General features: G+C 43.9%; 1 protein-coding gene across 4 annotated transcripts in view; it reads right to left on the reverse strand.

Annotated features, from left to right (window-relative positions):
- LCLAT1 (lysocardiolipin acyltransferase 1) overlaps window positions 1-20,414 on the reverse strand; it is an 85,602-nt gene that overhangs the window by 58,822 nt on the left and 6,366 nt on the right. For 3 of the 4 annotated variants that reach the window (XM_069954476.1, XM_069954477.1, XM_069954474.1), the window contains exons 2-3: window positions 10,285-10,453; window positions 9,942-10,140 (exon numbers count right to left, since the gene is read on the reverse strand). In XM_069954476.1, the coding sequence (XP_069810577.1) occupies window positions 9,942-10,140; window positions 10,285-10,449 (364 nt within the window). In that variant the 5' untranslated portion in view covers window positions 10,450-10,453. Of the gene's footprint in view, window positions 1-9,941; window positions 10,141-10,284; window positions 10,454-18,607; window positions 18,665-20,414 lie in introns of those variants that run through there. The other variant, XM_069954475.1, reaches the window with a different exon arrangement.

The raw sequence follows: 20,414 nt of genomic DNA on the forward strand, positions 1-20,414 counted from the left end.
TGCTGTGGGAGGTTCTGATGCGGGCGTGCGCTGATACGCCCGCATCAGAACCCTGCAGCCGGAAAGATCAGGCAGATGATCCAGGCAGAGACCGGCCAGGTCACGGAACGACCGGTCTTATATGTAGTGTGAACATAGCCTTAAAGTAGTTATATTCTTGTATATAGGAGGCAGCATTATAGTAGTTATATTCTTGTATATAGGAGCAGAATTATAGTAGTTATATTCCTGTACATAGGAGCAGTATTATAGTACAGTGGTGCCTTGGATTACGAGCATAATTCGCTCCAGGACCGTGCTTGTAATCCAAATCTACTCTTAAACCAAAGCAAATTTTCCCATAAGAAATCATAGAAATGCAGACAATTGGTTCCACACCCCAAAAATAATGATTTATTATTCTGAATAACACTTAAAACAGATGAAACAAACATTCAGTAACAGCAGAATATGTGATATTATAAGTTACTGTACAGTAATGGAGAGGATGGGAAACACAAGGGCGGATAGAGACTGTAGGGAACATGAAGGAATGAGCAGGGCAGATGTGGGCAAAGTATAGCAGCGCTCTCTGTCCGGGGAGAGAGGGGTTACAGCTATGGAGAGATTACCTCCACAGTCCTGTCCCCTGATGTAAGCCCCAGTCTGAAGTGGATCTGCTATGATTTGGAAGGTGAGGGAGACTTCCTGGCTCAGAGTACAGGGCTGTAGACCATGCTATGCAGACCATGCCCCTCCTCCACTCGCGCTCCTACCCAGTACAGGAAGCTCTTAAACCAAAGCAATGCTCTTAAACCAAGTCACAATTTTGAAAAACTGTAAGCTCTTAAACCAAATCGCTCCTAAACCAAGTTACTCTTAAACCAAGGTACGACTGTAGTTATGTTCTTGTATATAGGAGCAGAATTACAGTAGTTAAAGGCTTGTATATAGTCTTGTATATAGAAGCAGTATTATAGTAGTTATTAGTGGGTGTGTAAAGTAGCAGAAGCCCGCACCGCGCCCGACTTGTGCACTTAACACTGTGTATGGAGTCCTCTTGCGTACTGGAGATACGGCTGCTGATCAGGGTGTGCTATCAACGGAGGGAAGATTCAATGATATGAAAAGGTAAGAAAACGAAGAAGCACTCACCCTTGAGATTTCAGCTTAGCGGCTTTATTGTATCTTGTACTGCGGGAGGGAATAGGGTGAGGTGTGGACGCGTACTGGGACGGCCGTTTCGGGGACACTCCCCCTTTGTCGACCAGTTGATGGCGTCATAGTGAAGGAAGGGAGGTTATATACACTCAATTCTGTGCACGTGATAAACAAACACAAATTATTAAAACAAATACAAATTGTCAGATGAACACACTTAGGTCATTCCTTTCGTTCAGACAGAGTGGTCCGGTTGCATTGAGCCGGGAAATCCATGCCGATTCCCTTCTTAGTAGGGATTGATGTCTGTCTGACCCGTCACTGGGGGTATTAACCCTCTCTAATCCCATAAACTTCAGGGATGCGGTATCGCCTTTGTGAACCGTTTTTACGTGTTCAATTAGGCGAGGGACCCCTTTCCCTGTTTTGATGGAGTAGACATGCTCCTTGAAGCGGATCCATAGTGCCCTCTTTGTTTTACCAATATAATAGCGACGGCAACTGCATATGATGGCATATACTACATGATTTGTCTTACATGTTATAAAGTCTCGTATATAGCAGTCGATCCCTCCAATGTGTATATATGCTACATTAAGCATATGTATGCAGTATTTGCACTGCCCGCACTTCTTGTTCCCTTGTGGGAGGGTGGAAGTGAGCCAGTTGGCAGTTATGTTAGTGGTTCGCCCTGCATTTATGTTAGTGTTAAGATGATCTCCTATATTTTTATTTTTCCTATACGAGATACAAGGACCGGAGCTGGCTATTTCCTGCAAGTCAGGGTCATTTTCCAGGAGATGCCAGTGGCGGGTAATTGAATTTTTAAGGATGGAATTAAGGGGGGAGTTTTGAAGAATGAAGTTGAACTTTTTATTTTTTGTGGAGTTTTTGCGATGTGAGGGTTTTAGAAGATCATCTCTATTTTGGCTCTCTGCCCTCCGTTTAGCTTGCTGTATGACCTCGGGTGGATAGCCCCTGTTCAGAAAACGTGTTTCCATTTCTTGGACTTGCTGGTTATATTTTTCTCCATCATTATTAACCCTACGTAACCTGAGCATCATTTCCATATGGCCAGATGCTCAGGTTACGTAGGGTTAATAATGATGGAGAAAAATATAACCAGCAAGTCCAAGAAATGGAAACACGTTTTCTGAACAGGGGCTATCCACCCGAGGTCATACAGCAAGCTAAACGGAGGGCAGAGAGCCAAAATAGAGATGATCTTCTAAAACCCTCACATCGCAAAAACTCCACAAAAAATAAAAAGTTCAACTTCATTCTTCAAAACTCCCCCCTTAATTCCATCCTTAAAAATTCAATTACCCGCCACTGGCATCTCCTGGAAAATGACCCTGACTTGCAGGAAATAGCCAGCTCCGGTCCTTGTATCTCGTATAGGAAAAATAAAAATATAGGAGATCATCTTAACACTAACATAAATGCAGGGCGAACCACTAACATAACTGCCAACTGGCTCACTTCCACCCTCCCACAAGGGAACAAGAAGTGCGGGCAGTGCAAATACTGCATACATATGCTTAATGTAGCATATATACACATTGGAGGGATCGACTGCTATATACGAGACTTTATAACATGTAAGACAAATCATGTAGTATATGCCATCATATGCAGTTGCCGTCGCTATTATATTGGTAAAACAAAGAGGGCACTATGGATCCGCTTCAAGGAGCATGTCTACTCCATCAAAACAGGGAAAGGGGTCCCTCGCCTAATTGAACACGTAAAAACGGTTCACAAAGGCGATACCGCATCCCTGAAGTTTATGGGATTAGAGAGGGTTAATACCCCCAGTGACGGGTCAGACAGACATCAATCCCTACTAAGAAGGGAATCGGCATGGATTTCCCGGCTCAATGCAACCGGACCACTCGGTCTGAACGAAAGGAATGACCTAAGTGTGTTCATCTGACAATTTGTATTTGTTTTAATAATTTGTGTTTGTTTATCACGTGCACAGAATTGAGTGTATATAACCTCCCTTCCTTCACTATGACGCCATCAACTGGTCGACAAAGGGGGAGTGTCCCCGAAACGGCCGTCCCAGTACGCGTCCACACCTCACCCTATTCCCTCCCGCAGTACAAGATACAATAAAGCCGCTAAGCTGAAATCTCAAGGGTGAGTGCTTCTTCGTTTTCTTACCTTTTCATATTATAGTAGTTATGTTCTTGTATATAGGAGCAGTATTATAGAAGTTATCCCATTCAAAAAAGAAAAAGAGGTAGCACTCACAGTCTGCTGCAAAAATAGTCCATTTATTCGGGGTACACAGCATGTGTACGGGGAAGAGAGATAGAAGCAGGTGCGTCTTTTTCTTCTTTGAATGGGATTTGCTATTTCTGGTTATAGCTATATGCACCACCCGGCTGCCCTTCTACCTCCATATCCTTAGTTGAACTGTCCTAGCTCATGAAGTTCGCATTGAGCCATATCTGGACATTGGTGCTAGCTCTTTTTCCTCTATTGGACTTGATTATAGTAGTTATATTATTGTATATAGAAGCAGTCTCCTAGTATATTTATGTATATATAAGGAATTTTAAGCAACACTATTCTACGTTGTACACAACTGTACCAAACCCTTATTCGTGATATATTAAAGCTGTTATAGCATTATAGTATAGTATAGTACAGTATAGTATAGTAAAGTATTATATCCTGTCATGCCAACAATGCAAATCTGTTTTATACTGAAAGTAAAATTTCCATTCACTGACAGAGAGATAATAGGAATAAAAAAAAAAGACTTTGTAAAGTAGTAATTCCTAATTATTTTATATTAGGCAGTAGGTATATGGAGGAGGAATGCACCGATCAGAACATGTGGCGCTGCCTCTACCTTATATAGTCACTTTCTGGGATTTCACAGATTTTATGCACTCAACATTTGACCATTAAAGGTAAAATACATTGTAACAGCGATCCAGCACGAGCAGGGATTGGGGAGGAAAGGGGAAAATCTGCTGGAATTTTGGCAAAAGGAAAACAAACACAACAAGAAGAAAGAGAGAGGAAAACAAGAGACCAGGGAGGAGGAGAAGAGGGAAGAAGTCTTAAAGGGACATGACCCTTATATTCTGCCCTGTGTATCTGTGCTCAATGTGTGCCGTGATGTCTGCACTGATAGAAGATTCCTCTTGTATACATTCTGTGACAGATATTTCAGCAATGGCGGCCTTCCTTCTTAGTGGGAACCTTTAATAATCTGAGTTTTTGTTGTTTTTAAATACATAGTTTTACATTAAAAAGGGAATCTGTCTGCTGTAATTCAGGTTCCAGGCTACTGGCACTGTAAGATGCTGTTAGAACAAGGAGTTACATGATACCTTTCATATATCTATCTGTACTTCAAGAATATAGAAAAATGCCAGGGAGGGAGGAGGTCAGCCCTTAGCAGATCAGGAGCTTGGGAACGCACCCCTCTTTGTACTACAAACCAGTTATGGGAGCACAGACAGATATATGAAGGGTACAATGCAGGGCTGTGGAGTCGGAGCTAGTTTTGGCTGGAGTCGGAAAAAATTTACCGACTCAGACTCCAGCTTTTAAAAAAATCTTTAGAAAATGTAGAATTGAATTTTGATATGAATTTTACAAGTTTTGCTCATGAATATATATTATGAGCAACATTCTAATAGGACACTGGCCCTATTACATAAGGGTGGTCAGGGGAAAGTTGTCGGTCACTATTTGGCAGTTTGTTTCTGAGCTGGAAGAGTCTATTGTGTGGGGGGGGGAGATCTGTGCTGTTCTCTCCCTGGATGCTGGATGATTGTATATGAGCAGCAGTGTAATATAAAGATACCCTGTGTAATATAGAGGAGGAGGAGAAGACATAAGTAGTGTAGCTGTAACCTCTGCCCTCAGTGTGGTGTGTGTGTGTGTGTGTGTGTGTGTGTGTGTGTGTGCGTGCGTGCGTGCGTGCGTGCGTGTGCTATGGCTGCAGTAGGCTGTGTGCTATGACTGCAGCGGGCTGTGTGTGTATGCTATGGCCGCAGCAGGCTGTGTGTGTATGTACGCTTGTGTGTGTGTGCTATGGCTGCAGTAGGCTGTGTGCTATGACTGCAGCAGGCTGTGTGTGTATGCTATGGCCGCAGCAGGTTGTGTGTATGTGTGCTATGGCTGCAGCAATCTGTGTGTGTGTGTGTATGTGTGTGTGCACGCTATGGCTGTAGCAGGCTATGTGGGGGTGGGGGTGTCGGCTATAGCTGCAGCAGGCTGTGTGTATGTATGCTATGGCCACGGCAAGCCGAGTGTGTGTGTGTGTGTGTGTGTGCATGTGTTGTGTGCGCTATGGCTGCAGCAGGCTATGTGGGGCTGTGTGTATGCTATGGCTACAGCAGGCTGTGTGTGTATGCTATGGCTGCAGCAGGCTGTGTGTGTGTGTGTTATTGCATGCCCCCACAGCAGTGACCTTCTACAGTATATCACTGTGTGACCCCTCTCTATATCCCTATGTGTGACCTCCTGTATATCACTATGGCGGACCTCTATATCACAGGGATCTGGCATTGCTAGCAGTGTTTCTTTAAGTATGGTGAATATTTAGTTAGAAACATAGAAGATTTAACAAGCTTCAGCAACTGCAAAAGACCTTTCCATGTTGAACTTAATTGATGCAACTGTTCCTAATCATAGTACTTTGTTAGGTTCATGTATCACCTACGTGCCTTTCTATGCCTCTTACATTCCTGACTACATGTAAGTTCTGATTATGCTGAAGTCTTGAATAAAAACAGTTTAAAGAGAAACATAGAAGATTGTCAGCAGGAAAAGACCACCTGCTCCATCTAGTCTAGTTGTGAGTTGTTCAGGACATAGAGGCTGGAGACTGGCTGCATCCACTGCACACACAGGAGAAGCTGCTTTATATACAGTATTCCCTCAGAAGTCACCCCAGGATCATGTAGGACATTAGGGAGAAGCTGCTGAGCCAGTGTGATAAATAACTCCCCTGGTATATGACTGCCCATTTATGAAGGAGCCGGAGTCGGACCTGATAAAATTCAGGAGTCCGAGTCGGAGCTGCGGCTTACCGACTCCACAGCCCTGGTACAATGTGACTTCTTGACCTAACAGTATGTAACAGTGTCAGAAAACTGGAATTTGAATTGTAGCTGGATCACTTTAACTTTTAGTGATCATCTGATGCAGTATTTTTGGTGCATATTTTGTTCTGACCCCTTGTGGGGGGGGGGGGGGCAGCTGACATCCACTGTATAAGGAGGGAAGGTGCTAAAGAGGATAACCACTTTAAATCTATACTTTGTAGAAGGGTCTCCTCACAATAAGCTGGGGACCTCCAGTGATCAGCTGTGATCTGTGGGAAAACCTTGTAGTGAGTGTTCCGTTTTTCTGCAGTGCCTCTATAGGGCAAGTAATGTATTACAAGTGGTTTGTGTAATCAATGTAGTTTGTGCTCCTCGTTCCCAGCTCACTGTCGGTGCTATTACAGAAACTGACAGTGAGCGGGGCAAGGGGGGCATTGGGGGTGCGTAGTTTCATATTACATAACTATTGTATGTGCTGCTGTATTGTGCCACCACGTGGTCCACTGTTACGGGGATACCCTAGAAGCAATGCTTCCTTATACATTCTTAAAACGGAGCCCAATGAGACAAGGCACAATTATCCTTGAGGGTTTTTTTGTTTGTTTTTTTAACCTAAAAACGGTGTTCAACCACCAGAGAAAAGAAGATTTCATCATCAGTATCGACACGGGTTCTTTACTGTACGGCCAGTAAGACTGTGGAACTCTCTGCCACATGATGTTGTCATGGCCGATTCATTAATTAATTTCAAGGAAGGCCTGGATGCTTTTCTTAAACAATATAATATTACAAGTTATGGGCATTAGATTTCCGGTGATACGTTGATCCAGGGATTATTCTGATTGCAATTGGAGTCGGGAAGGAATTTTGTCCCTGTGATGGGGCAATTGTCATCTGCCTCATGGGGGGTTTCGCCTTCCCCCGGATTAACACAGTGGGATTTCCCTAGGTTGAACCTGATGGACTCTTTCAACCTTATTAACTATGTTACCTGTGACTCTCCAGCTGTTACAAACTCTCACCTGAACATATGACCAGTCTACAATACAAAGGTTCTCATTCGCTGACAGTAAGCAGCGATATGGAGATTCCAGGATAGCAATGTATTGCTGCACTGGTCTGACGCCGTATCTTTAAGAATGATAATTTCCTTCCGGAGACTTAGCACTTGGCCCACGTGTAACTAGATCGGAAACAGAGCCGTCCGCTCCTCACATCCTGTGTTTTCCACATCTGTCACCTGAGCTGCACTTAAAACAAAATGGATTACAAACATGGCTGGACTCCGGAGCTGAGACCAGAGCAGATGAGAAAGTCCCGCTCCCCGGGGACGTGTTCAATCTCAAGTCTTAAAAGGAGGGATACGAAAACCCTGAGAACTATGGAAAGTAATGGAGGAAATGGTGCAAAACTAAGGAGATCAAGGGGAAATTTTAAACATTTATTTTTTGGTTATATACTAATATACAATTTTTTAAATGTAATTTTAATACTTTTCTCACCGTTCATTAAATAAAATAGTGCAAGAGCTGAACCGGGGAAGGACGATTCATCAGGAAAATCAATAGATCTGGAAAACCTCATCCAGAAATAGTGAATAGGGAAAAAGTGAAGTTTTTTTTATTCCACATAAAAACAAAAGTACGTGGCAGAAATCCAAGGCGATCTGTAGAATTTCAGCATTTTCACCTGGAAAAATATGCTATGTGCAACCAATACAACAGGTACCTGCAAAGTTCTATGACAGTCTATTTTATTTTCTGACGCTATTCTGGTTGAAGAGATCCAGACAGTGATCCATAAGTAAAAACTATGTACGAGTTCTCCTCACAAGGAAGATGTGTTGTAAAGTGAGGTTACAGTTAAAGGGGAACTATCAGCAAGTTAGACAAATCTAACCTGCTGAGATCCCCCTATAGAGGCGGGGATGCTGAGGAGGAAGGTATGTGTCTTACCAATCCTGCGCTGTTAAGAGTAATTTTTGCTCCGGTTCACCGTTCGGAGCACTGCTGCGTCATCCGGCCCACCCCCTCCATTATCATTAGAAGGGGTGCGCCGAATGTAACTGAAACCTACGCTAAGTTTGTGTAGATTTCATTGTGCACACAGGATTTATGTAAAGGCATTCCACCTCTACATAAATCCGGCAAACCTCTGTATTGTGGGGACATTTTTAAGCCCGGAGCTTAAATATATGTATACTATAGGTATGTATACAGTAGCCGAACCACTGCATTTAGAGCAGAGTGGTGGGTATCCTAGACAACAAGATGTCAAGAATGGGGGGGGGGGGGAAGCAGCATATCAGGAGAAGGAGACAAGTTTGCTAAATGAGCGTATTTGCAAAAATATTTAAAAGAGAATAATCCATGAAGGGCAAGAGGAGTGGTAACAATATGAAAAGTTGTACTTACCTGTCCTAATGCCCCTGCAGTACAATGATACCGCTCTCCGACCCTTGCTGGCCTCCTGCAGCTCCCGTTCCTGCAACATCATAACCCAGCTAAGAGATGCCCGCTTAGCCAATCAGTGCCTGAGGTAGGACACCTCTGCAGTCACTGATTGGCTGAGCAGGTAATTCCTGTCGGGTTATGATGACACAGGAAGCTGGGAGAAATAAGAGACCAGAGGGTGAAAGTGAGCTGGTGAATGAGGTTCTGCGGGAGCAAGGAGACGGGTAATATGTTTTTTTTTACTTATGTTACCACCACTCTCTGTCCTCTTTCCTTGAGTTTTGCTGTTTGTTAGAGTTCTTCTTTAACTTAACCTAGGTTAGCTAAAATGGGAATACCCCTTTAATCTCATCTAGCCAACCAATAGTGAACTGAGGAGAGGCAAGAACCCTAAAACAACTGGTTATGAATGATTGTCTCTTGTCCAACCAAGATCCCTGGTCCCATTTCAATACTTTTTTTTTTTTTTAAAGGGATGGTCTTACATAGTACTACTTATAGGTGGCACTATGCAGTACAGAAACATTTTCTGCAGCATGGAAACCATCAACATGCAGGTTAAAGAAAAAGTCCAGGGAAAATTTCTATTAAAGTATTGTATTTCCCCCCAAAAGTTATACAAATCCCCAATATACACTTATTACCGGAGATACTTATAAAGTGCTTTTTTCCCTGCATTTACTACTGCATCAAGGCTTCACTTCCTCGATAACATGGTGATGTCACTTCCTGGATAACATGGTGATGTCACTTCCTGGATAACATGGTGATGTCACAACCCGACTTCCAGAGCTGTGCGGGCTGTGGCTGCTGGAGAGGATGATGGCAGGGGGATGCTCAGTGTCCCTCCAGTGCCCTGTGTCCCTCAGTGTCCCCCTGCCATCATCCTCTCCAGCAGCCACAGCCCGCACAGCTCTGGGAGTCGGGTAGTGACATCACCATTTTATCCAGGAAGTGAAGCCTTGATGCAGTAGTAAGTGCAGGGGAATAGCACTTTATAAGCATCTCCTATAATAAGTCTATATTGGTGATTTGTATAACTTTTGGGCGGCAATACAATACTTTAATAAAAAATTTCTCCAGACTTCTCCTTTAACCGATGCTCCATATTAATGGTGATGTTATGTACTGGAAACAGTCAAATTAAGAAGATCCATACAAGAGACCCCCTATAACCTACAGACTCCCGTGTACATGTTGTGGGGTTTATTCACATTAATGATCTATAAACATGAGTTGAAGTGCAGAAAACATTCACACAGTCACCTACCAAATCCCGGGACGGCTTTAAGACTGGATTTGAGGCAGATTTTTTCCAGCCTGAGGTAACTGTATCTTAATAAGCAATTCCATAGGAACATCCAGTCCAGCCTGGTCCGATGGTTCATGATTATAACGCTCCTCTCTCCTGGAATAAATCCATCTCCTGTTATAACCACTTTGGCGCCAAATACCAACTCCAGCAAAGCCTGAAAGAGAGGATGAGAGTAGACAGATGGTTATTCCCAGCCCAGTGACTGCTGTGATACAGCTGGTGTAGGAGCGGTGCCGCAAAGGGCTCCAATGGTCCTCACTACAAACAGATTCAAGACTGAATTATACAGGATCCTTACCACGGGGAGGGTCAGCCATGTTGCCACGATCCGATCAGTCAGCCACCGATACCAGCTCGGACACACAAACATCAAAGGCAGAAATGGGCCGAGCATGAAAATGCTGCCGAAAAAACTTCCCAGAAACAAAGTGCAGACAAAGTAAACCCCTCTCCATGCGACCATGGCTCTAAAAGGAAGAGAACAAGGAGCGTTAGTGCAAACAGAGACAACACGTTACGCAGCAAAGAACATTCAGCACGTAAAGCAACAAACTCCGGGGAAGAGGGAGGGCAGATGTAGTCCAGAAATCACAGAGACTTGTGATATCACTCAGGAGCACGGTGATAGAAGAAATGCTGGCCCCACCAGGAAGCAACACACTGTGTGGATAAGGAGGTATCTGGATCTAACAACTCCACCAACAACTGGGATCCCAAGCTAAGATGTCACTTGTACAGTATTGTCCCCTTTCTCCTAAAATTGTCACTGCTGTTTCCACTGTCCCGTTAAAGGGGTATTCCACTCAAACATAACTTTTGATATTTTGCTGCCCATTGTGAGACTGGCAATTTATTCCTTACGTTATTATCTATTCAGTCTCCTTCCCCCAGTTCTGAGCTGCTGCTTTCTGCTGAAAACACAAAGATCTGTGTGTGAGCTTGTCTCTCCGTCTCCCCCACTCTTCTGAAACGTCTGACGTGAACAAGTCCCTGACTGGCTTTATCTGTAACACTGTAGCTTCTTTGTAATGCTGAAAGGGTTAATTATAGTGAGTTCATTAGCAACTTGACCTCAAAATTACCCTTCTGGCATTACAAAGAAGCTACAGTGTTGCAGATAAAGCCTGTCAGGTACTTGTCTGTCCCAGAAGGGAGGGGGAGACAGAGAGAAAGGCTCACACACAGATTTTTGTATTTTCAGCAGAAAGCAGCATCTCAGAACTTAGAGAAGGAGACTGAATAGATAATAACAAGTATGAAAGTAATTGTTAGTCACACCATGGGCAGCAACATATCAAAAGTTATGTTTAAGTGGAATACCCCTTTAATTACAGAAGTGCTTCCCCAACCAGCAGCCCACAAGTGTGTGCCTTTTCCCTGAAGTCTTAAAGAGACTCTGTACCCACAATCTGACCCCCCAAACCACTTGTACATTCAGATAGCTGCTTTAAATCCAAGACCTGTCCTGGGGTCCGTTCGGCAGGTGATGCAGTTATTGTCCTAAAAACAACTTTTAATCTGGCAGCACTGTGCCTAACGCCCGGGGCTTTGTATATGCAGGGGCTTACATTTGTATATGCATTAGGCTGGCACCACCTCTCAGTTCTTCCTCCCCACCCTCCTCATCATTAGGAATGCTCCAAGCAGATAGCTTCCTATTCCCCACCTGTGTGTATAATGAACATGGGCTGGATCGTTAATACACCTGTGCAAAGCTCAAACAGCAGTAAATGTTCCTGGATCATTACTAATGATGAGGAGGGTGGGGAGGAAGGACGGAGAGGTGGTGCCAGCCTAATGCATATACAAATGTAAGCCCCTGCCGTTAGACACAGCGCTGCAGGATTAAAAGTTGTTTTTATGACAATAACTGCATCCCCTGCCGAACGGACCCCAGGACAGGTCTTGGATTAAAAGCAGCTATTTGAAGGTACAAGTGGTTTGCGGGGTCAGATTGTGGGTACAGAGTCGCTTTAATTATACATTATACCCCCCTTTTTTCCCTAAAATCACAATTGTACAGATCCCTATTGTCATGCCTATATATCTCCTCCAGTAGTGACAACAGTGGCATCCCCGGTAGTCACAGTTATGCTCCTCCCTCCTCACACCAGTGATGCACATTTTTATGGATGGCACAGTAAGAATATCCCTTTAAGTGGTTCGAACAGACTGGCGGCTCGTTTTCAGGCCGGAAAATATAAGTGAAAACTACTGGTAACACAAAGAATTCCATTCCCCCAGTAGTTACAGCGGTGCACCCCTTTTTGTATGAAGAGACTGGGGTATCTTTCGCCAGCCGTTTGAACCTATAAAATGCTCTACTCCCTGTAAGTAGCCAAGAACATGCAGTCCCATCGTTCCAGTAGTCAGAGTACCATAACCTGACACCACTCTACACACAGTAGTCACAGCAGGGCCCTTTCCTTTATATTTACCACCCACACAATCCCACAATGCTTCCTCAGTTCATGGATCTTGGATGTGCGGCAGTAGAAGCCGAGTTGCCCTTTAAGCGCTGCCAGTAACATGAAACAGCGGATCATCCAAACCTCTAGACAGCTGGATCCCAAGCAGACGCATCTGGCATCATGTCTGCTGCTCCACCCAAAATCATATTTCAATAGATGCAATTGTCTCACATTCACTTCCTGTTTTCTTTATTGCTTTTTCCACCTAAGACCATAACCACCCTGTGTATCTATAGTCATAGACTAAACTGCACGGTCTGAAGAGCCGCGATCCGATGGGATAGTCTGCAGAGTGTCTAGAAGTGACTACAAGGGGTGGAGTGGGTATTTCCAATATCAGGATATATTAAGAGTCTACTAGAGTGTATATAAATAGTAATTATATAAAATCATCTATAATTATCACTGACAACTATAAAAATGATTAAATAAAATCCAAAGCAGAAATATAGTTCATGTTGATGCAATCTGTACAACAAAACCGTATCTGTACCTATTTCAATCTATTGATATGAATACATAATGTGTAATGCGATCACCGATGATCAATGTGTTCTGCTTATTGCCAGGCAGTGTTCTAGTAAGTAGGAACTGTGTATACCAAAAACATCCAGTACAAAGGATATTTTTTTTTTACTTTTAGTTTTATTCAACATCTACTAATTTGTGATGTTTTTGGAGAAATGATTTACGTTTCAGGCCTAAAGCCTTATTGCCATGTTCTGTGCATAGTCCGAATATATGGACAGTGTGCAAAGAAACGGATTATCGAAAATCCCGGCATTATGTATCATTACGCTGGGGAATCGCTGTATCAGGAATCGCTGGGGAGCTCGCAGCATGAAATCCACTGCCATTCCGGTACATGCGAAACTGGCCTAAAAGTTCGCTGTACTGTACCGACACAGCATCTACCAATACAGTACCACAAAGAATTAGACTAGCTAAGCCCAACCACCATATCCTGTGTTCTGTCTTGGTTTCTCTGTTACTAGAGGGGTATTAAGCCTAACGATCAGGCAGTGAACAGCAATATTCAGGGAAGGTTGACACCAATCTTAAAGCCAATGTACCACCATTTGTCCATGGATATAACAGTGCCGATGCAGGGAAGCAGGTGCTGTGATCTTTTTTTTTTTTTTTTTTTTTACTATAGTCCTGTTTATGGAGCCATTCTATTCACAGGCATTGGCTGGGGGTGAAGCAATGAGGCGGATCCGCCCACCCCCCCAGTCGGAGGAAAACCCCACCCCTCTATAATGTGGCACTGGCGTCGTTCTGTCCATGGGCCAAACTTAAAGCAGATGTACCTGATGGTACATTTGTTTTAAGGACTTTCTCACTCAGGCAAGGAGTCATTTTTAGCAAATGAAAAGATTTACACTAGAGAGTATGTGTTTGAAATGCAAGTGATCATTTAAATGTCCAAATTTTGGGGTGGGGTTTAAGATTCAAATTTTGGGGTGGGGTTTAAGATTCAAATTTTGGGGTGGGGTTTAAACGTCTCAAAGTGTTTGCAACTGGATTCAATATTTTCAGTATCCCCAACCAAAAGGGTTGGCTGCAAAACTACAAACTGTGGAACGTTCCTTGAATATTACCATCTATGTAATGCCCTCCTGACGACTTCTCACCCCCGACTTCCGTAAACCTTTCCTAATGACGCCCTTGTTGCTTTATAAATAAGATAATAATTATATATACTGTTACGTGTGGAAATGCAAAAGGGAAGCGAACAAAGGATGAATCACTCGGCTCCTGCGCGTCTCTCTCTTTACTTTCATAACGTGGCGCTGCCGGGTTACGACTATTAGGTAATTATACGGTGACTATATAATAGTAAGACACACAATGTCCAATTACTATAATCCCTGACACATAACATAAAGAAGACAGAACTTGTCATTACATTTCTAATCTGATTTCCATGCATCCGCAGCCCGGGGACATCTTGGCAGGGTGCACAGCTGGGGAGATGGTGCCAAATACCTGTTGCTGATTTGCATATGTAAATTCTAGTTATCTGGCAAGAGATAGGAGGCTTGTATATACCTTATCATGGGAACGGTATCTAAGCAAAAGCCAAGGGCTTTGTGACCTCAGCCAACAGATCCTGGGGATATTGCAAAATGGTAATCTGGGTGCGCCATCACTTGTATCAGTTGTCACGATTAACTAGGGCGCGTGTGTGGCAATATGTGGGGTGGGCCAAGGGACATGGTATAATCATTATTTCTGCAACTAAGGTTTAATACCTTACATAGGAGACACATAGCAATTCATCATTGCATACATCCCACTAGGTAATATTGTTTTCCATTGTGACCAGGACAAGGTTCTTCCTAAAGACCTGGATCCATCCGACTAGGCCATGTTTCTTTACAAAGACCTGGTTCCATCTAAGCTCTGTTCCTCCACAGAGAACCATCTGATCAGAGCATGTTTCTCCACAGAGATCTGGATCCGTCTGACTGGTCATGTTTCTCCACAGAGATCTGGATCCGTCTGACCAGTCATGCTTCTCCACAGAGATCTGGATCCGTCTGACTGGTAATGTTTCTCCACAGAGATCCCGACCAATACCCCCATACCTTTATTAAAATCCAGTATACCAAAATTAATATTGCGGAAATCTTTTTCTTTCAAATCAACAGGTTTCAGAAAGTTATATAGATTTGTAATTTACTTCTATATAAAAATCTAAACTCTTCCCACATTTATCAGCTGCTGGATGTCCTGCAGGAAGTGGTGTTTTCTTTCCAGTCTGACACAGTGCTCTCTGCTGCCACCTCTGTCCATGTCAGGAACTGTTCAGAGCAGAAAAGGTTTTCCATAGGGATGTGCGACTGCTCTGGAGAGTTCCTATCTCGGACAGAGGTGGCAGCAGAGAGCACTGTGTCAGACTGGAAAGAATACACCACTTCCTGAAGGACATACAACAGCTGATAAGTACTGGAAGATTGGAGATTTTTAAATAGAAGTAAAAAGTAAAGATTTTTCCCAGAATACCCCTTTAATAATACCAGTATATAAAATAACTATCACCACTACCACCATACAGTGACTAATACCGCCATACCATTACTAAATAACAGAGTGCAGTGCAGTTACATCCATTGACTCACCTGAGGCATATTCTCTGATCACAGTCGCTCACTGCTATCATGAACACTTCTCCTGGTGATGCCTTGTCTCCACAGAATCTGCCAAACATTTAAGCCCTTTGCTTAAAGGGGAAGTCCGGGCAAAAAAAAAAATTAAGATATGTGGCCCAACAAAAGTTATGAAAATTACTAATAGACACTTATTATGAGAAATGCACCTATAGTGCATTTTCCCTGCACTTACTACGGCATAGTGTTTACAGGTCTCTGTAAAGATGGTGATGTCACGTCACAGTGTATGTGATGTGACATCAACCTTAAAGAGACCTAAACATGCCATGCTGTAATAAGTGCCTGGAAAATGCACTATAGGTGCATCTCCCATAATAAGTGTCTATTAGTAATTTTTAGAACTTTTGTTAGGCAACATATCTTCCCCTTTAAGCACCATCCTCACCTCAATACAAAGTCCTGATCTGTATTGCTCCACACTGTAACAATGCCCACTTTGTGCCCCTTTGGAATCCCCCTGTAGGTAATTCTCCTGGTAGATAGCCCCCCAGTTTAGGTAGCATGTAGTACCCCCAATGTAGTAAGGATCCCACTATAGGTAATGCACCTGATAATTACTCCCCCAGATAGTAAAATCACTTCCCCATGTGCCTGGTAGTTTGCACTCACGTGTAGGCACCCCCATGATACTCAGCTCCTGTCCCCCCTATGTAGGCATCCCCACTTTTAGTTGGTCCCACCCCAATGTAGGCATCTGTTCATTAAAAAATAAATAAATAAAGCATACACACACCGAGCTACACAGCAGCACATGACTGGCAATCATGCACCGAAGCATCGGGGGAGGAAGCGGGCTCTTGTGGCTGGAGTATGCAAGAGTAACTGGCAGAGCGGGGAGCCTATGTCATTTAACTGTGAGGGTTCACCAAGAGCACAAACAAATGGCCACTTGCAGTACCTGGCAGCGGCACCTGAGGCTGATGCCAGCACAGGGGAAGCAGGACACATGAGGGCAATCCCTTGACAGTGGGAAATCCCCCTAAAATCGTGAATGTCCCACCAGAAGCGGGGAGGTTGTGAGGTATGAAATAGTGAAATTAATATTAGCCTGGCTGCTGCATAGCAAGGTAAAAACGGGCAGGAAGGGGAGTGTATGGCAGGGGAGCATAGACAACGGCCATTCACAATATAAGATATAGATGGGTGCGCCAACCCAAGTGTGTAATGGTGGGCCTGTGTTCAGGGACTAAGATATGGGTGCACCTTAATGCAGTCGTTCTTGTGACAGGAACGATCAGGACGATCACATGAAGCTCTAACAAGGAGATCTCTAAGCAGAACTGTCCCGGATGACATTTGCTTTGTACACAGCGAATTATGTAAACATTCACACTGGCACGTCATCGCCCTGACGGCTCTGGGGTGACTTCTGCAATTACATTTCTACAAAGAACCAAATAAGAAGAACAGGGAAGAGGCGGCAAATAAGAACGGCCAGGCTGTAATCTGGGCCCTCAAAGAGAGCTGCAAGGAGAAACTAGGAGGACAGGCAGAAAGTAGGAGGACTAGGAGGACCTGGCTTTAACCCTTTAAATCCCATCGGGAATTGGGTGCAAGTGGCTACCAGGCTCTTACCTCTACAGGTCCTTGGGTGGATGGTGAATGGTCCAGCAAGCCAGCAGGGGTGCAGGCACAGGTAGAAGTCTATGGTATACAGAGTACTAACATAGTCAGGGACAGCGTGCAATGGGGACCCAGGTGGGAAGGTAGTGATGAGAGGTAGAGATCCTCCACATACACATGTACACTTAGGAGTGGGGAGACAGCTTCTGCCAGACACCCTCCTGGCCCCCACACATTAGATTATTGTCCATCTGGCAGGATTTGGGGGTGTTTGGACATAACACATATACCGCCACTGGCTAGCTTCATACACGTGAGTGAAATTAAAGAAAGCACTTCCTGATTCTCTGAAGTCACATGACTGCTTGGGGCCTTGGGCCTCAAAGTGGTTGTGTCATTTGAGAAACTTGTTGGCCCAGATTTCTGGTTGGATTGGTAATTGTTTACGTAGGATATGGTATATATGATTATATATATATATATATATATATATATATATATATATATATATATATATATATAGGTATCTCTATATACACGCCTTACTTCTTCTATGTGCTAAGCAATCTGGCATTTTCCGTCATGTCTTTCACCAAAGATTCTCGGTGGGTCAAAACGTTGCACTTTGTGCTTGGAAATGCAATAAAATACTGAAGATATTAACACTATCTTGGTTGCTGTTGGGACTTTGTATATTTTGCATGTCTCTGTGACATATCAGATGATTTATTTTTTTTTTTTTTTATATGGCCTGGTCAATCAGAGGTTAAAGGGGTCCAGTCCGATGGGCACTACTCTCTCTCCATTGACGGAGGGACTGGGTGCAACACAGGAGGAAAAGTATTAATAGTACTTTAATATAAATCAGTATACAGCATTCATTGAAATCAATGAGCTTCTATGTACAAGATGGATGCACTGGGTCATCTGGAGGGAGAACAACTCCTTGTAGGGGCCCCCAACTCTGGCTATAGGGGGTAGACCCCAAACACATAAACGCTCAGCCATGGGGAGATGGGAGAAGTGGCTGTCCATGGAATGAGGGCTAATGACTATCTTATTTGTATGGACAACATGAAATCCTATAGCGGGAGTTTCGTACGTGCAGTCAACTCTGCAGCCGGGAGCCAGGACTTGGGGGGTCAAGGCTCCACGATTCATCACTTCTGCCAATCACATTTTGTGCACTTTATAATCTATAGGTGATAGGAAACCCTGTAAATATGTATGTCCTGACATGACCAATGCAAAAAACCCTGTAGGTCCTGACATGACCAACGCAGAAACCTCTGTAGGTCCTGACATGACCAACGCAGAAACCATAGTATGTCCTGACATGACCAACGTGGAAACCCCTGTACGTCCTGACATGACCAACACAGACAATCAGCATCACATGCCAAGAACTTACTTGCACATGTGACCTATGGTGGTATATGAGCCGCCTGCCCTCTGACTCCTCGGTCCGGCCTCATACACAGTGCCGGGTAACCAGGAGTCTCAGCATGCGGCCTATTAATTATTAACGCTCAGGCTACAATCTCATAACGGGAGAGAAAACCACCATAAAGTGACCTCAGAGCAAAGTCTTATGATGGTTATTTACAGGCTTCATTCTACTGTCCCGATGAGCCTGTGGCTGGAGTAAGACAATGACGGCTTTCTGTAGGTCTACAGGACAATTAATTGTAAGGGGATGTTCTGGATTACACATACATGGCGGCTTAGAACAGTGCCACTCCTGTCCATGGTTGTGTGAGGTACTGCAGCCCAGTGGGTGAGTTAAAGTGATATTACTAGACACAAACTAACCTGGAGACCCTTTAACATAGACCAGAACATCACATCAGCTGAACTCTCTGAGCGGCTGGCAGTCAGGGGTATCTGAAGCTGGACCTGTGCGATCAGCTGATCATTGGACTGGTTTAAATTTTAAAAAGGTCATAAAGAAACGTCCTGAAATCTTCTATTCAGTGGTCACAACAGCGTCCCCATGTCATCACCTAGTCCTAGACGCTGTCCGCGCTCATTTGCTTCTCATTCCCCGCTAGCTATTACACACGGCGGCAGCGTGCAGGTGAGTGCAGGGGCCACGGGGAGCTGCGGGGCAGCCCGTAGAGAATAGTGGCGGTCTGCTGCCGCCGCTCCTGTTCCACGGACCGACTGCAGCAGATCACTGCGATCACAGTCGTTTGTTTTTCAACATTTTCGAAAAAAAAAACGACTGCAACGAACAGCCAACATGAACGTTGCCTTCTATTCTATGGGTCAATTATCGGCCGTAACGGCCGAAATTCGTTCCTCAGAATAGGGCCTTCAGAAAATAAAAAGCCCTAAATTCTTGGCCACAAGGGGTCTCACTTCCCTGCAGTTTGCTGTTCACTGCCTGTTGTTAGGCTCAGTTTGTCTCTGCGGCCTGTTCTGTACACTTTCATCAGGTCATGGTATCTCTGGCAGAGAATAATTGGGTTGGACTGCGAATACAGTCTGACAGGATATTCCGATGTCTGTTTTCAAGATAATGGGGGATCCCAACACTTGGACCCCTGTCATGAGACAGTTATGGTGGTGCAACCCCTTGAGGGCAAAACACTGAAAAGAATTATAAAAAAAAAACTAAAAACAGCCATAATGTCACTATTAATGTGCAGCATCAAAAGGCCTCAATGCACATCACTCAAGAAGAATACTGAGTACAGCTCTGGAGTATAATACAGGATATAACTCAGGATCAGTACAGGATAAGTAATGTCATGTATGTACACAGTGTCCCCACCAGCAGAATAGTGAGTGCAGCTCTGGAGTATAATACAGGATATAACTCAGGATCAGTACAGGATAAGTAATGTAATGTATGTACACAGTGACCCCACCAGCAGAATAGTGAGTGCAGCTCTGGAGTGTAATACAGGATGTAACTCAGGATCAGTACAGGATAAGTAATGTATGTACATAGTGACCCCAGCAGCAGAATAGTAAGTGTAGCTCTGGAGTATAATACAGGATGTAACTCAGGATCAGTACAGGATAAGTAATGTATGTAGATAGTGACCCCAGCAGCAGAATAGTGAGTGTAGCTCTGGAGTATAATACAGGATATAACTCAGGATCAGTACAGGATAAGTAATGTAGTGTATGTACACAGTGACACCACCAGCAGGATAGTGGAGTATAATACAGGATGTAACTCAGGATCAGTACAGGATAAGTAATGCAAT

The sequence above is a fragment of the Dendropsophus ebraccatus genome, chromosome 15 (genome assembly GCF_027789765.1).
Source record: "Dendropsophus ebraccatus isolate aDenEbr1 chromosome 15, aDenEbr1.pat, whole genome shotgun sequence".
Lineage (NCBI taxonomy): Eukaryota > Metazoa > Chordata > Amphibia > Anura > Hylidae > Dendropsophus > Dendropsophus ebraccatus.